The sequence below is a fragment of the Ruditapes philippinarum genome, unplaced genomic scaffold (genome assembly GCF_026571515.1).
Source record: "Ruditapes philippinarum isolate M1 unplaced genomic scaffold, ASM2657151v2 ctg378_1_1_1_1, whole genome shotgun sequence".
NCBI classification, from domain to species: Eukaryota; Metazoa; Mollusca; class Bivalvia; order Venerida; family Veneridae; genus Ruditapes; species Ruditapes philippinarum.
The window spans coordinates 208,198-229,592 of NW_026862585.1; the positions used below are offsets into that span (position 1 = coordinate 208,198).

General features: G+C 29.8%; 2 protein-coding genes across 2 annotated transcripts in view; both read left to right on the plus strand.

Moving 5' to 3' along the window:
* The window catches only part of LOC132719498 (adhesion G-protein coupled receptor D1-like), a 48,346-nt gene that overhangs the window by 13,945 nt on the left and 13,006 nt on the right, over positions 1-21,395 (plus strand). The gene's annotated exons all lie outside the window — the stretch shown is intronic.
* LOC132719485 (uncharacterized) lies at positions 1,198-21,365 on the plus strand. Its single transcript, XM_060703255.1, has 20 exons — positions 1,198-1,338; positions 1,604-1,683; positions 1,961-2,042; positions 2,393-2,620; positions 3,965-4,030; positions 5,090-5,169; positions 6,230-6,301; positions 7,316-7,340; positions 7,531-7,713; positions 8,012-8,068; positions 9,031-9,122; positions 9,479-9,667; positions 10,575-10,646; positions 11,004-11,082; positions 11,476-11,561; positions 12,054-12,242; positions 12,689-12,760; positions 13,140-13,233; positions 14,111-14,233; positions 21,250-21,365. Exons 1-20 carry the CDS (start codon positions 1,272-1,274, stop codon positions 21,363-21,365), a joined length of 2,052 nt encoding a protein of 683 aa, XP_060559238.1. The 5' UTR covers positions 1,198-1,271.

A 21,395-nucleotide genomic window follows, 5' to 3' on the forward strand; every position in this document is an offset into this window, starting at 1 on the left:
TTAGAATGTAGGAGATATTGCCCATTAGAAAAAAATCACAATAACTTGACTCGTAGTACAATAAGTTAGCCTTCATGCGCTGCTTAATGAGTAAGTGCATTCTTGCGTAATTAAAAACAGTTACTTGCTACACACTAAAATTAATGTTTTAGAACATGCCATAAATGGAATTTACGTTATATACTCCGCCGACTGCTTATTGAAGTTCTTTTCTGAAACAGACTATAACTCACATACTATATGCGATAATGATGCAATTACAACACCTCGCCCGGAAGAAAGCATTTATAAAGTTTTTTCTTACAGTGCAAGTTTTGGAAAGTAAACAAAATATACTCTTTTTAAGACTACATCCTTTAATCAGAAATGACATGTAGCAAAAACTATGGCAATTTGTTGTGTTTATCCTGCAAGAGACTAAAGACTGGTACTGAGTTCATACATTAATAGTGATATTTTTCTGTTGAACGAATAAGTAACCCGACAAATCATGGCGGTTGGGCGAGTCAAGCATCCCTCATTGAAGTTTTTGACGTCCATTTTATTATCATGTGATAATATGAACACAGTTTAAGCAGTAGCAAAATAGTAACAAGGCAAAACACCATTTCTTTATCATATTTTGCATTTACTGGGAGTTGTTAAATCAGCAACGGTGTTATTTTAGCCTGTATATGTGCAGGTATTTTTTGCAAGGGGGACGAAATGTATTGATTTTGGTCTCGGAAAATAATAGATTTTGGGTTTCAGTGGTATAAACTTTTTTGACTGTCTCACTATTGCAGATGGGATCATTTCATTGTAAATTTGCATTCTTATGTCATATAATTATGTGCTCTTAAAATGTCCTTTCTTTTTCCAGGTTGTGTAGTTTGGGATCAGAATTATCAGACGTATTGCTTGTAGCACATTGATGGCAGGAACTTGAAGTATACAGTGGAGTGCTACCTCACTCATGAGATATCTGCAAATCTTGACACTCACGTTTTTATCAAAAACTAGTATCAAGTCATTATAGTAGATATAATGGTTGTACAAAAGGCTAGAACAGGAAATTGCTCAAAGAGACCTTTGCTTAGTTATTGTAGTTTGTAGACAATTTCGCTAATGTGCAGGTTTCAAACAAAATGTAATCACTAATTGCACATTGATATCATCTTTATAATATATCATATGAATTAGTTGCTGTAATAGATGTGGCATATAAGAATTATTTTGCCTAAAAACACACACACGCAATTTTAATATATTGTGACAATTGTTCGAGGAAAATGTTTCGGAATTTGTTTAAATATATTCTTTGTTTTGTAATTTTGATATATGCAGTGTATCTACATGGTATTTATTTATAAATTATTCGTTTTCAAAGATATACGTTAACTGCAATTTATATATAAAATACAATAAACAAATTGCGGGTTAGATCAATTTTCTCGCATGTCTTTAAAACAAACTAATATTTATTCTTTATATTCATGACATTTTTGTAATATCGGTACAAATTGATAGCTAAGTAAATTCAATTATAAATTTCTTATTTTACTAAAACAATAACATGTAATTATCTCTCGTAGTATTTTATTCAACTAATATTTTATTACAGATTGCAAAGACGGATGGAAATCCTTTGCAGACTCCTGCTATCACTTGTCCCTTGACAAGAGAGATTGGTCTTCCTCAAAGGTAAAATATATTTATCAAATACTACTAGTACGTAATTTCTTGCTACAATATATATCAAACATTTTTGCAACATTTGTTTAGTATTAATTTCTGATAGTTTTTTTTTATAATTTTGTTAATTAACTGTACTGTAATTGATTCGACGTAAATTGTGAACAATTAAAATATATATAGCTTTGTCATTTCTACATAAAATCCGGCACACACGGATAATAGTTGGCTAAATATGAACATTGTTCACGTTTTATCAGTGTAACTATAAATCTGTATTATATAGATGTACTGCGAATCTGAAGGGTCTGTTTTAGTTCAAGCTGACACTACAGAGGAAATAGATTTCCTAATGACAATGTTATCGGGTAAATATGATTATTTCAAATTTCTTCTAACGCTCCTATTTCACTTAAATATTTAAATTTGTGTTGGTAAAGACTCAACAGTTATTTAATCAGCTCAAGCCGTAGGTAGAACCATTGTTTCAAGCTAAATGTAAACATCACAGATTTGCAAGATATTCAATAATTGATCAAAATAAACATAACAATGATTTTATCGAATTTATTAACATTTGAATAACAAACGAATGAAATGAAAGGTTTTTATTTAAAGTCAGTGTACGTTCGTACGTGTGTATGTAATTCTCTTATATAAAAACTAAACTGATTGTTATATAAGTATTTAAAGTAGCATGATATAACAATCAAAACAGATCAATTAATGTTGGGGTCGTTCGATAACGCCAACATTTGGATTGGTACATGGAACAATACGACAATTGGCAACTTCACGTGGGTTGACGGTTCAACAGTGAAAGAAAGGAGACATGCCAGTGAAAACATAGACGGATGCCCTTCGTTGATAAACGGCAATGAGAAAGACCAATGGTTGGCAGAAACAGCTGAGTGTAGTCGACAATTCTTTCACATTTGTGAGACAAGTAAGCTACTTTTTAAAAAAATCAGTTAATTTTCAAATTGTATTTTTTTATGGTAACATGAATATCATGGAGGTTCTTTAATATGAAAATACCTTGTACCATGTCAAAACACTCTCGGTTTATGCGGACATTTTCCGTTATGATTGATTTAGGACTGGAGTCTTTGCTCAACTGTGATTAAGAAATAATGTGGGAATGGTAATATCTGGTTTGCTATCCATGGCAAGAAATAATTGACCTTAAGTAAGATCGACGATATATCAGGCCAACGAACACACAGAGAAAGACAAAGAATGGCAATACTCAATATTGTACCTAGTTACATAAACGCTAAGTTTGTGCTAGAACATACCAGTTCTGTAGTATAAATAATTAAATATACTAAAAACTTGATGTTTATTATTAACCAATAAGATAACAGAAGGTCCATGGGAAGGACGAAGGCCAGTTTTTTAAGAACGTAACAGGGCTTACGTTAGTAAGTTTCTGTCTACATGATAAATAAGTACTATAAAATTAATAGTAATTACATACACGCATATATCAAACAGTATTCATGAAAATAAAGAATGATTTATATGTAATAATTATATATCTATCATGTCCTAAGTCGGATATACAATTTGGTATACAATGAGCGCGCTATCGTATCTATACTCAAAATCAGAACAGAACAGAACAAAATTTTAACAACATCAAATTAAATACATACAATGTAATGCATGTTATATTCGGTGTACCTGAGACCTTTTCCAATCTACATGTGTCATATTACACTTAATTTAGCAGATAAAACGCAATTAAGACCATTTTTATGAGGTAACGCCGAATTCGTGAATGAAACACTGAATCAACTGCGGTTATCTCATTAAAAATAGCAAACGAAATCTTTTTTAACAAGCTTCATTCTATTGTTATACGACACTTGCAACTTGACAAATGTCTTAGGTAGACAAACTATGAAAAAAATAATGTTTTAAATTTGTTATATGAATATATTTATTTGACGAAACACAAAAGTCACCTTCAAAACGGTAATCAGGTTGTCTTTCTCACGAATGATCAAAAGAAGTTAACATACTTCTGAAAAATTAATTTATGCTGGTTAAAGTATAATGTCGTAGCAGCCGTATGCGCTAACTCATTTCTTTGAATTAGAATAAAATATTTTCGTTCGTTTACTTACTGTGTTATTCGTTTTGTCAATACTGTTGCACAGATTCGGCGTTACTTTTACGTTATTTTCACATTTCTGCGTAATTTGTTATGCACGATGTGATAAGCAAACAGCGTTTAAATATTCCGCAGAGAATAAATAAATCATGTTCTTTCAATTCTTTGCAGATAAAACTGTTAGTCGTTCCGGTTTAGTAAAACCATTAACCAAAAATGATAGCTCAACACAATCGCGTAAGTGTTATGTTTAGAACATTGACATTCCATATAGTACTTATATAATAAATGTCATTTTTCTTCCAGATAATAATCAAGTGAACGTCTTAATGTGTTGTTGCCTTTGCGAGCTTTTCTATTTATCATTAAATAGTTAGAAGAAAAGTATATTGACAAACACGTGTTAAAGTGAAATTATTCGACATTGTACGATATTTAATGGTAATTGACCAGTAATTGAAAGTGAAAAATGTTTAGGATATGATATAAAAATACTAATATTATTAACAAGACTGCTCCGTTGAGCAAAATATTAAGTTGAAAACAATTATGGCAAAATGCTAAGTTAATTTTACTTTTTACATGTGCACTCATCATTTACATTCGGAAAGGCAGAATGTTACTATCATCATTATTATATAGATACTGAACCTGTATTATGAAATTTTATAGTGATTTGATGTGCTGTTGAATTTCTATTTGCCTGTTTGGATTCAAATTTATTTATATTCAAATTCACCACATTATTTATCATGAAAAATATTCATTTTTTTCAGATCAGTATCTTACATGTTTATCTAAGTATTTAGATAGAAGTAATTCAAAATAGTTTGTGACAAAAAATGTCATTTAAGCTCCACTTGTCGAAGGAAGATAGTAGAGCTCTGTCATAACCCTCTCGGTGGCATTAAATCCAAAAAAATAATGACTTCAAACTTGATTTCCATATTTATCGCCAAAAAGGACGCAATTTCACAAAGACAGATAATCGTAAAATTATTTATTTCAAAGTTATGCCCCTTTTACACATTTGCTACCTTTATTGTTAAATCTATCCAGGTACGAGTAATTTACTTCAAACTTGATTTCCGTGTTCATTATCAAAATATGACACCATTGCAGAAGGGGAGACAATCTTAAAATTCATTTAAGCAAACTATGTTCTTTTTTGGACTGAATTCTTTTCTTCTTAGGTCAATATAGTTCTGCTTTTTCTCTCATAAATCATAGATGAAATAACATGTCAAATTACTATACATGTAATACTTAATATGTTAATATAAGCAATTCTTTCAGACTGCAACGAGGGCTGGTTCGCATTCAAGGATTCAAGGTATTTACTGTCACGGGTACCAAGGACCTGGTATTCGTCAAAGGTAATATCAAAAAGGGGAAAGATGTATGTACGGATGAAATCTAGATTTTCTTAAGATAAATAATGTATTTTTAATTCCCAGCAAGGAGAGGGGTCATAAGAGTTGCCCATCCAGTCTGTCTGTCTAGTTGTCCTTCTTTTATAAATCTGTCCATACGTAATATTTTCGTTTTTTTTCACAATAAAATTTAAACTGCTGAAAAATTAAACAGTGCCACACCTTGTACAAAAAGCCACCTTTTTCGTAGGTCTACGATAAATTACTTCGTCACTACTTCAGGGCTAAGACATGCCTCTAAATTTGGAAGAGGTTCAGCAAAAGCTATGTTCTTGGTCATTTTTGAATGTCAAATATAAAAATTCACATGTTGTGTCTAAGGTCAAGAAATTATAAAAAGGTCGTTGAAAGATAAAATATCAACTGCGACAGGGGTTATAGTCGTCTTTACAGATATATCTTTCTAATACTTCGTTATTTGACTTTTTGATATGCATACTTCGCATGTAATTATTATTTTCTCCGATTTCTTTATTTTTCCAATTCATCACCAACTCTTATATTTCCCAAAAGGGTTAATGCACGTGATTGTGAATTGATATCTGCAGAAACACGAGGCCATATTTTAATACGTCAGAGGACGTCTGTGGAGATGTTTGTGTGCAGAAGGGGCATTTTATTGTTATCATTGCATTACAATATACGTATACATATAAAAGATTCCGCATTTTGGCACGCTTTTCATGTGTGCATTGTAATATGACAGATATATTTTTATAATAAAACTAGGACAGTTATGTTTTATAATAAAACAACCGGGGGAGATGGGAGTGGCATCTTTGCATTCAGCTATTTTCGTAATGGTTACTTGCGTAGTCAGTTTTTATGCAAGCATGTTTTGAAATATATAACTTGAACGGAAGCACAATACCACAATTTTAATTAACATACTTCCGAAACAAGTAAAACGATTAATAGACTTATTCATTTTGTTGTTGTGGTTTAACTATTATGATCTCATTTGGGGCACTATATTAAAAAAATCTCGTAATTTTTATAACAGATACATTGCGAAACCATTGGAACACGTCTGGTGACAATAGGAACGTATCGGGAAAAAATTTCAAAGGAATACGTGATTTTCACAAAAATAAAACTTAATTAAATTTTTAATAATTTTTATAAAATTTTTCTTTCATATATTGGAAAAGATTTTTATACAAAAAAAATCAACTTTTATGAAAAAGAAAATCGGTAAAAATAATAAAAATTTTTTGAACCCTTTTTATTTATATTTTTCTGAAAGGGAAAATTTTTTCTTTCGATATACACTTGAATGACTATCAAACAAACACATGGGTATCTTTAGCGGAAAGATTAAGACACAATTGTGTTCATAAAAAAGAACGATTACGTTCTGCTGGCTCCGTGTCAAAAAATAAAAACTCAGAATCAGGATGAAATTATATTGTTTTATTTTTAATTGCTGCATAAAACACACCTTCAGTTTGATTACATTTTGCTTAAATAGTATTGTACCTTTACAACATGTAGAAAGATATATATTTTGGATATAATTTATGAATAGCATTATGAATAGAAATTATACAAGTTACATGAAAAACTTGTTCAAAATAAGGATCAAATTCAGGATAAAGGCCAACAAACACAGTAAACACTGAAGACATATTGTAACATCTGTCTCTGGTCTTGATCCCGATCCTTGAGTCATTAAAACTAGGTGTCTGATGATTTAAAGTTGGAAAGAAAAAAATAATTAGCAGTTGTGTAGCCAATTCTCAGTTATTAGCTTTATAGATAAGTTATTTTAAGTATTAAAAAGGCTTAAATTGTGAATTTATAACTATTTCAATTAAAACCATTAGTCTCTAAATATTTGTTTGTTTGTTGGATTGCAAGTCACAGCGGCACTACAAAGCTCATATGGTGATTTTCCGGCTTTATTTCCTCTTGGAAGAAGATCCAAGGTTCGCCATGCAGGGAACTTGGGTGTTATAGACAGAGAAAAACATGGTTTATTATATAATTTCATCATACTGAATAGAATTTCCTTATAACATGCCTTACATGCTCGAGTTGTTAAGTCACAAATGTGTTTTGACATTATATTTATACCCTTGTTATACAGGAAAATATGCCTTTGTTTTTTCAAGGTTAACGCATTTGACAAAATGTATGAAATAACACGAACAATGATGTGCTCTTGCTGATTGTGTTAAGTAGTACTAACACTCGCCCAGTGGGCTTAAATAAATACAAATTTACACAATCAACCTGAGTGCTACAAACCATCAGATAAGAATGGCACATTTGTCAAATTTCCCCAACATATCTCCTTTTCAGACGTTTGTGAGAAGAATTTTTGGATAGGATCACCGAATGTTTATAATCCGGAAACCCGATCAGTAATGTCATCAAGTGCATTTGATCCTGATATCCCGGCTAACGAGTCCCAGTGTATCATCTTGAACAAAGGATGGGCAATCACTGATTGCAAAGATAAATATCCATCGATCTGTGAAAAAAGTATGTATCGTAAATGAAAATAATTATAGTCTTCGTTTTTGCAAGTCTATCATTCTTTCTAGTTACAAACAATGACTTACTTATACAGAATCAATATTTTCTTTTTGTCGGGAAGAAGAATAACTTTTTGCAGTGAATGAGATCAATATAATAATTTGTGATTAGTAATTAAGTATTTTGCTCGTAATACAGTTATGATTGTAAGGCTAATTTTTAAAAGTAACATTTTTCATTGAATGAAAAAGTTATGGGAAACTTTAAATATGATGTAACTCCGTGTAATGAAAATGTTTTCCAGATGAAACCCAAAAGTATCTTGGGGGCGAGGAACTTCTCAACTTTTCACTACCTATAGGTAAAACTTTTACTTTTCCTCTTTAATTGTTAATTTCGTTGAACGCCGAATTTCACCCGCTTTTGGTCATATCTCGACAACTGGTCCACCAAATGTCATTCCTGAGTAGCTCAGTAAGCGACTTCTTATCCTAAATGATTTCTGAATCATCGATGAGAGACAACTGACCATTGGACTCAATGTCCGAGATCATTTCTGTTTGCGAAATTACGCCTCGGTTGAGGATCGAACAAGCACTCTATGGATTTCAAATCCGAAGCTATGCCTTATGAGCTACGAAGTACCTTAAGGTACACTTATCAAAAGATTAAAGAAAGACGAAATAAGATTTTTTTTTCTAAAGAAGTACAGTTTAACATGCAAATAATTTGTTCGGGATGTGGCTTTCTTCTCAAACATTTGGTCAGAATGAAATGAAAAAAAAATAGAAAGAGATAAGTTGGCAATTATTAAACTTAATAACACACGAAAATAGGTAAAGGTAAAAAAAGTAAATACATTACCATATTATATATCATGTTTTCATCAAATTTCAATGCAGAGAAAAAGAAAAATAAGAAATGATTGGGAAAAACCGAAAGTAAATAACATTCAATGCAGAGAAAAAGAAAAATAAGAAATGATTGGGAAAAACCGAAAGTAAATAACATTTAAGGTATTTAGGAAATGCAGCATTTAGTTATGTAAACACCATATTGGAAAAAGATTTTAGATACATATATATCTAGGTACGGTACGAAAGTCTGGGCTTAAGACGATAATATAAAGGTTTATTAAGGTAGTGAATATCTAGCCAACATACAATTCACTTCTCAGTTTTGAAATATTGGCATCGAAATTTGCTCAAGAGCGAGCGATATTTTAATACCTTTGACCATTACACTTACATAGTAGGCTATGACTAACACAATGCTTTTGAATGAAATGTTCAAATTGTCGATGATTTTGGAATTTACTTTCAGATCAAGTGTCGAGAAATTGCGAGTATCTACAAAAGGATAAGAAAAAGGAGTATGTGAAATCAAATGTGTCATTTGAAGACCTATACGATAAGGTCAGGCTTCTCTTACACAACAAACTAATCTGTTCATTGTGACTACTTTATTTGTGGCAGTTAAAATAGAAAACAATAAAAAACTATTTTTCAAAAAGTTATATTTGTCAATATACAATATCCTCTGTTACTCTGTAAAAATACAGTTTGAAATATTGAACTTTGAATTGCCGATACATTAATTTTTGTTTCTGAATCATTTGATTTTTAGATCATTTAAGAGGTTCATAACAAAGTCATTTCTCATGGATTAAAAAGCATTCCATGTAAAATTGAAGATATGACGTTTTAAATAAATACATAAATATAAGTTTAAGTTACTAGACAATAACCTAGCTTTATTAATACATTTTCAGGTGTTTAACTCGTCAGATTATGACCCAGTGAATGTTTTAAAGCAACTAAAGAATGCAACATATGCATATAAAGCAAACAATGAAACGTTACCATCCGACAGACTAACTAATGTCGTGAAAATGATGTCAAAACTTGCTGAAAGTATGGATTTAAACAACTCAAAGGCATTAACAGAAGACAGTCTGAAGGTAAATATATACCAGCTGCGAAGATATATTGTACAAAACAAAAAATTGAGTCGTGTCACTCTAGTTGGTTTGCGACCTAGTTGGTTTGCGACCAGCATGAATCCAGACCAGCCTGCGCATCCGCGCAGTCTGATCAGGATAGACCAGCCTGCGCATCCGCGCAGTCTGATCAGGATCCATGCTGTTCGCTATCAGTTTCACTACTTGTTATAGGGTTGTAAGCGAACAGCATAGATCCTGATCAGACTGCGCGGAGGCGCAAGCTGGTCTGGATCCATGCTGGTCGCAAACCCATTATGTTGGTTTTGTCATAACACAGCTCATTAATGATTAAATTGAAATTAATAAAATTGAATACAGCAAATCAATTATTTTTTCTGTTTCTTTTTATAATATATCACTCGCTTATTATGCATCACTTATAAATTAAAGCATCAAATATGGCTGGTTATCTCTCATTTATTTGAATGCTATAACAAACAGACTTAAGATATTTCAAGACATAAAGAAATATCTGCCTACCTAGATACTGTATGACTTGTTAAAGATTCCATAATTATTATTGATTTAATGCAATTACAAGAAATTGAATTTTTTTTTTATATTATCTGTATGGATATAATGGTCAAATGATCTTCTTTTATGAACTGATAACTAACGAATAGTTCAGTAATGTTAAGATAGTAATACAAACAAAAACTAGACCTTTTAGTCAAAAGACTAGACCGGTTACAAATCTTGTTTACGGGAGGCATACCAAACTTTTGTAAAAAAGAAACGTGACTTAAGATATATTTTAAAAGCAAAACTTTATTTTATCTATGTTATTGATTATCAAAGAAAACGCATTATGGTAAATAATATGTGACTTTCATGATTCATTGTTTTATATTGCTTGTTATTGCAGCCATATCTGGAGATCATGAATAATCTCTTAGGGGATCATACATTTTACAGTTGGATTGATATAATAAACCAGGTATCAATGCTTGTTTTTCATTTTTAAAAGTATATAAATTTAATGTCAATTAACGAATATTTTGTTCAACGTGAATCTATCATACATGCTTGACCAAGATGACAATTCCTGAAAAAGAGAGATAACGGATATCTTCCTATTGGAAAAAGAGAAGGAATCCGTTTTGCTAAAGACCCTTATCATCTATGTACTTTTCGTATATATTCTTGCATGATTTATTATATATAGTAATATCACTTTTAGCAATCAAAACAAAGTTATTACATTTATCATTTGTTATCGATACATACCCTTTTATTACTTTTGTGATTAATAAACATTTCACACTTACCTTTTTTATACTTTTTGCATTTTCAGACAGGCAAAGGCGCAAATAAAGTAATCGATGGCTTTAAAAGTATCATGAATGCAGAAGATGAATCTGCAAAAAATGCATGTATGTTTTGTTCTTGTTTTTTTGGGGGGTTTTACGTCACATTGACACAGTATAGGTCATATAGCGACGTTCCACCTAAGCATGTATGTATGTATGTATGTATGTATGTGTGTGTGCGTGTGTGTGTGTAAGTGTGTGTGCGTTGGTGCGTGCGTGCGTGCGTGCGTGCGTGTATGTATGTTTGTATGTATGTATGTTATCTTCTAAGTTAACTTCTGTAAAGACCGTTAACTTATCAGTTTTAGAATATTGTCCACGAAATTTTATAGTTTTTTCGTTTCTTCATAGTTATTCATCAGAGTATTAGTTGAATAATGACATTTGAAAGTCGTTATAAAGTTGTAATAAAGTATTATGATATATATGTCTACATATCTAACATTTCTGTTAAAGTTGCGAGGGAATGTGAGTATCGACCAACGGATAAACAAAAGGAACGTTTGAAAACAAATGTGTCAATTGATGCTTTGTATGACCAGGTTTGTCCTCATTAACATAGCAAAATCGTAACCTTAACTATTCTTGTATTATTATTATTTGTGTTTTTATGAATGAAGTCTATACAATGTAAAAGACAATTGGACATATATATAAACATTATGCAGGAAACCGTTTCGTATCTTGTAAAGTATTACGTATTATTGTAAATTGAAAACTGTATATAAATTCTGAGAAATATTATATATTTAAACTTAGTATTATGATAATAATTTTGCGATTTGTTATGTAAATATTGATACATAGTATTATATTGAAAAGTAAACAAAATCTTTGTTTTCAAAAAGATCAATTTCGTATATGTAAAGTCAATGTTTCATTAAAAAAGTTGGCATTAAGTTGATGATCAGCAGGAATAAATGTAATGGAACTTTGTCAATTTTGATCCTCAAAAAATACAAAATAAATAATGATAAAATATATCAGGTAAACACAAGGTGGCGTACTATAAAGGATATCTTTATATATTTCAGTTCATTAACTCGTCAGATTATGATAAAGTGTACGTTTTAAATCAACTAAAGAACGCAACAACTGTTTTTAAAGAAAATAATGAAACGGTACCATCTGAAAGAATAATAATGATCTTGAAAATGATTACAAAACTTGCAGGAGGCGTGGATTTAAATGACCCAAAGTCCTTGACAGATGAAAGTCTAAAGGTAAACGTGAGGTTAAACTGTAAATCGTGACATCTTGATATTTAAATATTCATTCTATAAGCTAGATGGGAAATATTATGAAACAGCATACCTCTGTACAATAAATTTAATTTAATATATTGACCTCTAAACGACTATGGCTTTCAAGTTAAACAATTCAGACAATTTAACTTCAACTTTCAGTCTGAACGAAGACTTTTGTGTTTCAAATACATATTTTTTAATGGTTATTTTGTTTCATTAGGTTGAATAAAAGGCAATCTGTGATGAGAAATTTCTTCAGCTTCTGTTTTAATTTAATGATATTTTAATATATGCATAACTAAAATGTGAATACTAGACCTTGTTATATCATCTATATATAGTCTTGTTTTAAGGTTTAAGCATGTATATGAGATATTTTTGATTCATTGTTTTATATTTGGTTTTTGTACATTTAATTGCAGCCATATCTGGAGATCGTGAGTAATCTCCTAGGGGATCATACAAAAGAAAGTTGGATTGTTATAATAAACCAGGTATATATGCTTTTTAAATCTTAAAGATTCAACTATATAGATAAAAGCTCGATTGTGGAATACATTCATTAGCTTAAATATAAATCTCTTTCGGGATCGCTAACACTAACCAAACTTAAATCACATGCTATCGTATCAAACACAGAAAAAACATATGTTTTCTTTGTAAGAATTCGATAGCAAATCTCAAAGTGAAGAAGTCAAAGTCAAGAAAATTTTTTATCAATTGGACACGAAGTCCGTATCATTTATGCAAATTTGGTTTATTTTCCTATAAAACAATGGAAATATACTCAACAAAAATTAAGAGACAAAAAACAACAATATTTATCCGAATCTGTCCTTTTATTTATGTTATTTCTTCATACTTTATTTTCAGACAGGCAGTGGGGCAAATGAATTACTCGATGGCGTTGAAAAATTCATGACAAACATAAATGAAACAGACATAGTTGAATCAGTAAATAACACATGTATGTATGGTAAACTTACAAACAATTACTTCCATTAGTTTACTTATCTTTCTATACCTTTCTTTTTGTGTAAATGTACGATATTATACATTTTGATTGAAAGGATGAAGAATAAATCATAATCATCTGTACGGGCGAATAAATAACTAAAGTTAACAATGATTTTATTTTAAAGTTAAATATTCTGTACTTCAAATAATCATATTTTAAAATAATTTGGTTTTCGTCACTGTAAACAGTATATGCCGACTTTCCAGCTTTACTGGAGGTGGAACTCAAGTGTCCTTCCTTACATTTTCTTCAGGCACAAACATTCACCTTAGTAGATCCACTAACATTTTGGAAAGTACCACACATGAAAGTATCTAAATTCCCTTGAGGGATTCACACCTATGGTTGTGTGTGTGTGGGGGGGGGAGTAAGTGATTTGAAGTCAAAGACCTTAACCACTCGGCTAAAATAATAAAACACTCATCTTCTGTTAATACCAATTAATGTTGTTGATGCCAGAAATAAATCAGGCGAGGCGCAGAAAATTATGTTCTGATACGGTTACTTCTTTTATTCTGGTTTAAACAATTGTTGTGGTAAATCATAATAAAAACCGGTATATCGTAATTATACGTATTCATTAACATAAAAATAATGTTAAGTGTTAAGTAACTATTGTAAACTTCGCAAATAAAAGGTAACTTTTTTAACGCTTAAGGAGATATTACAGGCATGAGATGTTGTATCGTTTTTTCTCATATAAAGACTGTAACATTTTAATCAAATACATTATCTATTTTTCATTGTTTAAGTTATTTTAAGGGGCCTTCATTCTTTTTCCAGAATGTTTTAACTCACATAAACTGTTGTACTTGTTTTTTTACAGACGTCGTGAAAGCATCATTACGCGATTGCGAAAATGGTATTCATTTTCCGAACCATACTGACATGGCATTGCCAGCTTGGCTAGCAAAGACCAAAAACAAGATTTTTCTAAACTGTGACAAAGGTATGCATACCGTTTTTCAGTTAAATGAAAAAGATAAGTGTTGTTTTTTCATTATGGCTTGTACAGCTCGAGTTCGCTATTCGTTTCATTATTTGTTTATATCAATAGGGTACATGTACCACCTGAACAGTTATTCATTTATGATCCGTCCAGCCTAAAAGCGTAGAGGTACACCGTTTGCTTTGTAAGTGTTCATACTCTGGTTCGAATCCTGAAAAAGGGAGATTTCGTTTCGTTTTTAGGTATTTTCAACGAGCTAGATTTTAGTTCCTTGTGAATTTTATTCATACAGAGCTATTGAGAACATTTAGTTTTACACACATTCGCATACAACAGGTTATGGTAAAGATAACACAGTCGAGATTAATGAGCAATGGACAAATATATATATATTATGTATATATACATTGGTCAATATATATTGGTATATATATATATATACACACAAATGAGCCAAAATTGTTAAAAACGTGGTTTCAAAAATAAAATAAAATTGATAATACAATTCAGTCTGTTCAATGATTGTTTTTGTTAAAAAATCAAATGAATTTAATTTGCATAACCGTTATAAGTTTAACTTTAAATTGTGCAACATTAATAAGTTACAGGTTTAAACAGTTACGTGACACACGTTACGTGATACACTATAAAATAAATTCTAAAACTCGAAAAGTGTGCACATTGCAGATTTGCATCTAAAAAATCATTTTAATAACATGCTCACTACGCTGCTTGTATTAACGTGTCCATATGCACTTTAATTTTTCTATATTGCAATAAAAGTACAAAATGTAATAACTGAACAACTTGCACAACCCATTAAGCCACAACGGTACAATGATTAATGCAATTATTATCGTATTCGACTAATAATATCATCAAGCTACACGCGCAGCAATTCAATGGCAGGAAAGAAAATCACGAGAACACGCACCGTTGTGATTCTTGGAGCCGTATACAAAACGCTTACTGCAATAATGGTCCGCAACAAAATTGCCGAATGACATCGAGCTAGCACGTGAAACGATTACTTTATATGGAAAAAAATAGATAAGGAAATCCAGAACTTTCGAATCATATGCATTATTTAATACAATAATAGATCTTATTAACCTTTATTCGTGCATCAATATATGCAGTCGCTTCCTCACTCATCAAATCACTCCCTTTACTGGCTCGGACTCTAAATGCATTCTGAAGCCTCTGAAGATATTTATGCACGAAATAATTTGTACAATCTAACTATTAACTTCTAGACAGCGATGTTTCTTCTGTCATATTGGAATACTTGGGAAAAAATTCTCTACGATAAAATCTACCTCAAACACGTACAATATCATTTATGCAACTATTTAAATTGTTGATTAGTTATATTGCAAATAACCGTCATCTAACCTGTCAAGAATTTTTTTAATGAATTTACAATACGACAAACTTTTTTTTTTCTCTTTTATTTTTCAATCAAAATATACAAACATTCAAATCATAGTACATGTAATGAATACATAAAAAATAATGTCAATTCAATGTTATCAGATTATGACAAGTATATTTGTATGTTAAGATCTTTTTATAAAAGATTTTGACAGAAGAAAATGAGTGCTAAGAAGAACTGATAGTACTATAAAGTGCATAGTAAGTAAGAAAGAGAGAAAAGAAAGTGTATAAAGAAAGGAAAGATAGATGAAGAATGAGAAGAAAAAAAAGAGAGAGAAAAGATAAAGATTAGTTATGTCCCTATTAAAAGATAGTTGGAAAAAAAATACATTCATAATGATATTTTACAAAGCTAATACTTAGTAAAAAAATATATTTAAAAAAAAATAAATAAATAAATGGAGAAAATATAAGGAATGGACTAAACGGAGATAAGAATTGAAGATCGTTTCCTTTTCTATTTGTATATGCATAAATTATATGTCTAAATTGTGTGGTTTTGGGGTCTGTAAAAGTTAAGTTTCATTGAAATTTGACCATTTTTCTTCAAAATTTTGTAGATTGTCTTGTCTTGTATTAATGATATTTCTTTTTCAATTCTAATCCTGTAAGAGAGAAATGGCATAAATTTTTCAAAAGTGGGTATATTTTTGCTATATTTCATTTTAAATATGAAATATTTACACAGAATTATGATAAAATTTACCGTGTTATGTTTACTTAATATACCGAAACACACCTGTCTTAAGTTAAGAGGTATTTCATAACCTTTAGAGAATAAAAATGTTTGAATTTTGTTCCAGAAAACTTGTGCTAACTGACATTCCCATATTAAATGTTCAATAGATTCTATCTCCATTGAACAAAAATCACACAAATTGCTAGATGATAATTTGCATTTAAAAAGATATTTATTTGTTGGGACTAAACGCATTAAAAATTTGTATTGAAAACTACGAAGATTGGTGTCGATTGTAGACTTAAAAGGTATATTAAATATTGGTTTCCAATCTATTTCATTGTCATTAAATATGTTTTCCCATTTTATGGATGCAGTTGGTTTTTCAACAGTTATTGCATTCATTTGAAGTTGATACAACATCTGATTTGGTGACTTTGTTTTTTTAGTTTTTCTATTAGAAAATCTTCTTTATTCCTATAGAGAAAATGCATTGAAATGTTTTCTTTGAGGCACTTTGGGATAGCTGAGATTATTTGATGATATTTTAAATAATCTTGTGTATCAAGACTTAAAATTTGTTTTGCTAGTTCAAATTTATAAAAGGCTTTTGTACGAAAATCAAAGAGTTGGTCTATATAATTTATACCTTTTTCATGCCATTTTTCCAGGAAATTGTATTTTTGTTGTAATTTTATCTCAGTATTGCTCCATATAATATGTTTTCTAAATTCATTTCCATTTATATCAGAGAACCATGAAATTAAGAAAAATTAAAAAAAATAAGATATCTCTTAGAAATGTATTCGTTTTAAAGATTCTTGAAACATCATGAGAACTAAGATTACATTAAAAAATAAATTTACCACCAAATGGTTTTAATATATTCTCAAAAAGGCTTCTCAGTGTCCATTGCTTTTGAAATCAATCTCTTTACCCAGCAAGCTTTAATTGAAGTTAAAAATGATTTTATATCTGTTAATTTTAATCCTCCTGCATCATAGTTGTTTATAATAGTTTTACGCTTAATTTTATCTGTTTTACCATCCCATAAGAAGTTAAAGATTGCTGTTGTTAATTCTTTAATAGTATGGTCAGGTGGGTTTTCAAGAACTGTAAATGGATAAATTAATTTTGGTAGTGCAAATGTTTTAATTACTGTGACTTTGCCCATCAATGTTAGTTTACGGTGTTGCCACTGTTTTAAGCATGTTTTAAATTCTTGTAGTTTTGGTTCTAAGTTAAGCATATTCATTTTGGAGTCTGTGTAGAAAGTTATGCCAAGTGTTTTCGCATGTTTTGATGTCCAAGTGAAATTCATATTTTCTGCATATTTTAAATTTATTGTTTTGAGGGCTCCAACCTTCAATACAACTGATTTTGATGTATTTAGTTTGAGACCAGATATATTTCCAAATTCATTAATGACTTTAATGAGTTTTTCAAAAGAATGTTTTTGTCCGTTATTTATATATGTTGCATCATCAGCAAATAATGTCTGTTTTATTTCTTTATTATTTATTAGAAATCCCTGAATATCATTATCTTTTGCAATCCTGTTTGTTAAAAGTTGAATACATATGATGAATATGGAAGAAGAAAGGGGACATCCTTGTCTTACTCCCTGTTGAATATGAAAACTTTCTGACATGTGACCATTATTTATAATAACACTATTAATTTTGTTATAGAAGAGTTTAACCCATGAAATAAGAGATTCACCAAACTGAAAATAGTGAAGACATTGAACAATAAAATCATGATTTAAACTATCAAATGCTTTTTGATAATCAGAGAAGAAAAGAAGACCAGACTTGTTATTTTTTTCAATATGTTCTATTATTTCAAATATTAGTCGTACATTTTCTCCTATATAGCGTCCTTTCATAAAACCCGTTTGCTCATGACTAATTATTTTATCTAATACTTTCTTTATTCGAATAGTAATTGCTTTTGTAGCAATTTTATAGTCAATATTTAAAAGACTTATAGGTCGCCAATTTGAAAGTGAAGTTTGGTCTTTACCTTCCTTAGGTATTAAGGTTATTATACTTTGTTTTTGAATTTCTGATAGTTCACCTTTTCTGTAGGCATAATTAATACAGTTCACAAAATATGTTTTTATTTTATTCCAAAATATCTTATAAAATTCTGTAGTAAGTCCATCAGAGCCAGGTGATTTGTTATTTTTCATTTCAAAAAGAGCAGTTTTACATTCATTTTCACTTAAAAAACCTTCACACATTTCTTGTTCTTCATTTGATAATTTATTTGTATTATCATCAAAAAAAGGAATATCTGTTTCTTTCTGTGGAACTTTAGTGTACAATAATTTATAATATTTCACTTCTTCTTGTAAAATCTGTTCAATATCAAAAATTTCTTTACCATTTATAACTAGTTTCTTAATACTTTTTTTCTCAGCATGTCTCTTTTCTAAATTAGCAAAATATTTTGAGTTCTTTTCATTTCCTTCAACATGGATAGCTTTTGATCTTATTAATGAACCATTTATTTTCTTTTCATATAAATTTTCTAATTCATTTTGTTTTATGGATATTCTTTCTAGTAGATCTTTTTCGTCCTTATTATCGGTATTATAATTATTATTATTACTAATTTTATCCAATGTTTGATGTGCCCTATTTAGATCAGCTAATTCTTTAATTAAAGTGTTTTCTAATTGGTTCTCATTTTTTCTTTTATGTGTAGAATATTTTATTGCAGTATTTCTTATTGTTCCTTTGATAAGTTCCCACAGAATATCTGGTGATGCTTCTGAATTTATCATTACTGCCTCATTTATATTTTCATTTAACATCAATTTAAAATCATTGTCTAAGAGAATACTGTTATTAAGTTTAAAATATCCTGGTCCCCTATTACAATTTTCAAGTTTAATATTTAAGGTAACGCACGAGTGGTCAGTTTTAAAGCCTGGTTTGATATTACATTGAGATATTAAATTAGTGAAATACTCAGACACAATAAAATAGTCAAGTCTGCAGTATATTTTTGGTGTGGTATTTGACCGCCATGTATATTGATGTGAGTTTTCATTTAGTTTTCTCCATATATCAATAAGGTTACATTCTTTCATAATATCTTTAAGTTTTTTTCTTGATTTATGGTGCGAACCAAAAAGACCATTTCTTTTATCCTTTGTAGGATCAAGAACTCTATTAAAATCGCCCCCAATTATGAAATTTTTATCATTATTTTCAAGAATATAGTTTTCAAGAAGTTTGAAAAAAGCTTCATCATCTTTATTCGGTCCATATATGTTTATAATTGTTATATCCTGATCTTTATAGTTAAGTTCTAATGCTACAAGACGTCCTTTTACAATTTCTTTAAAGCTGATAACTTCATATGTTTCTTCTATATTAAGAAGGATTGCAACACCTTCACTGTTAGAATTGTTACCACTGAAAAAAGATTCTCCCTTCCAATCAGATTTCCAAAATGAACTTTTATTATCAGGTAGATGAGTTTCTTGTAATAAGTATATTGACGTTCTTAAGGATTTCAGCCATTGAAAGACTTGTTTTCTTTTACTTGCATTTCCTAAACCCCTAACATTCATTGTGGTTATTGTAGATTCCATATATTATTAAAATTATAAATGATATTTTGGATGTTATTAAGAAAGGAAACGATCATTGTTCTTAGTTTATGAAATAAGATAATTTTGTTCATTTATGAAGGTGAAGGCCATAGGGCAAATTAGTATTTAATTTCTAGATTTTTTTATTCTACATGATAGGGTATTGAGTATATGTAATAGTAATATTTCCTAAACAAACTACAGTCAAAACAGGCTTTTATTTAATTGGGAGAAGAAAAGTTGTTGGTCGAGAGATGAAAATAAAGGTAATTGTAAATAAGATTCTTTAATGGAATTAAAAAAAGATTAAATGACTTGAAAGATAAAAAAAATGACAAAATAAATCATTTTAAAAAAGCGACAAAAAACAACAAAAAAAAAAACCAGCAAAAAAAAACCAAAAAAAAAAACCCAACAAATCTTAATGACTTGAAAAATACGCACACAAGAGAGAAAACAAGATTCAACTTCACCTAAATGGTTAAAAAAATTAACCCAAACCATGAATATCCCCCTCCATCCGCAAAAAAACAATCAAAATTATTATTTAAAAAATAATTCAACTGAGAAACTAAGGTAAAGTAAATACAAATATGTATAGTCAACTAGAACTTTTATGCATTATTCTCCTATGTAGGCAAAAATTGTATTTCTCAATTTTTTATGAATTATCACAAGTCCGATATTTACAATAAACATATACATGAAAAGCAAATAAAGCTATTTTGCAGTGTTTACAAAGGTTAGGCAATAATAGTACTGTACTATACATAATATGATATACAATGCATCATGTAGTTATTAATAGGCTGGACAGTTGTTTACATTCTATTTTTAGACAGTTATTCAACAATATAATAAAAAGCATTGACCACTGGCCAATTTTAAAGGTGTATGACTCTTTTACGTTGCATTGTATACTCCATAATTTTTCACTGACATTTTGATATTACTCAGTTTTTTTCTCAAAAAGTTACAGAAACAAAACAAAATAAGAACAAAAAAGCAAAAACAACAAATGTCTAAATAGCTCACATGTTTATTGAATGGAGTTGTTTTTTACGACAAACTTTCTTTTATTTAGAAAACATAAATGTACTTCGTAATTTTACAGTTGTACATGTATATACGTTTATATAAACGTCACAGTTATCCAATTAAAAACAATGTTACAACTGTGCTGTCTAATAAATAAGTATACACTATTTGCAATCAAATACGATAATGTAGTTCACTATTAGCATCATATAACCGTCTATACTACATGGATTAAGTTCGTATGTATATTTACAGATTCAAATTCATACGTCGGAATCATTTTCAACAGCATCGAATCCACCTTTCCTTCAACATACGGACCAGAAATGCTAGTATCATTACATACAATTTATCTTCAAATGTTTTTTTAACAATAAAAAAATAAATGTTTTCTGTAAGGT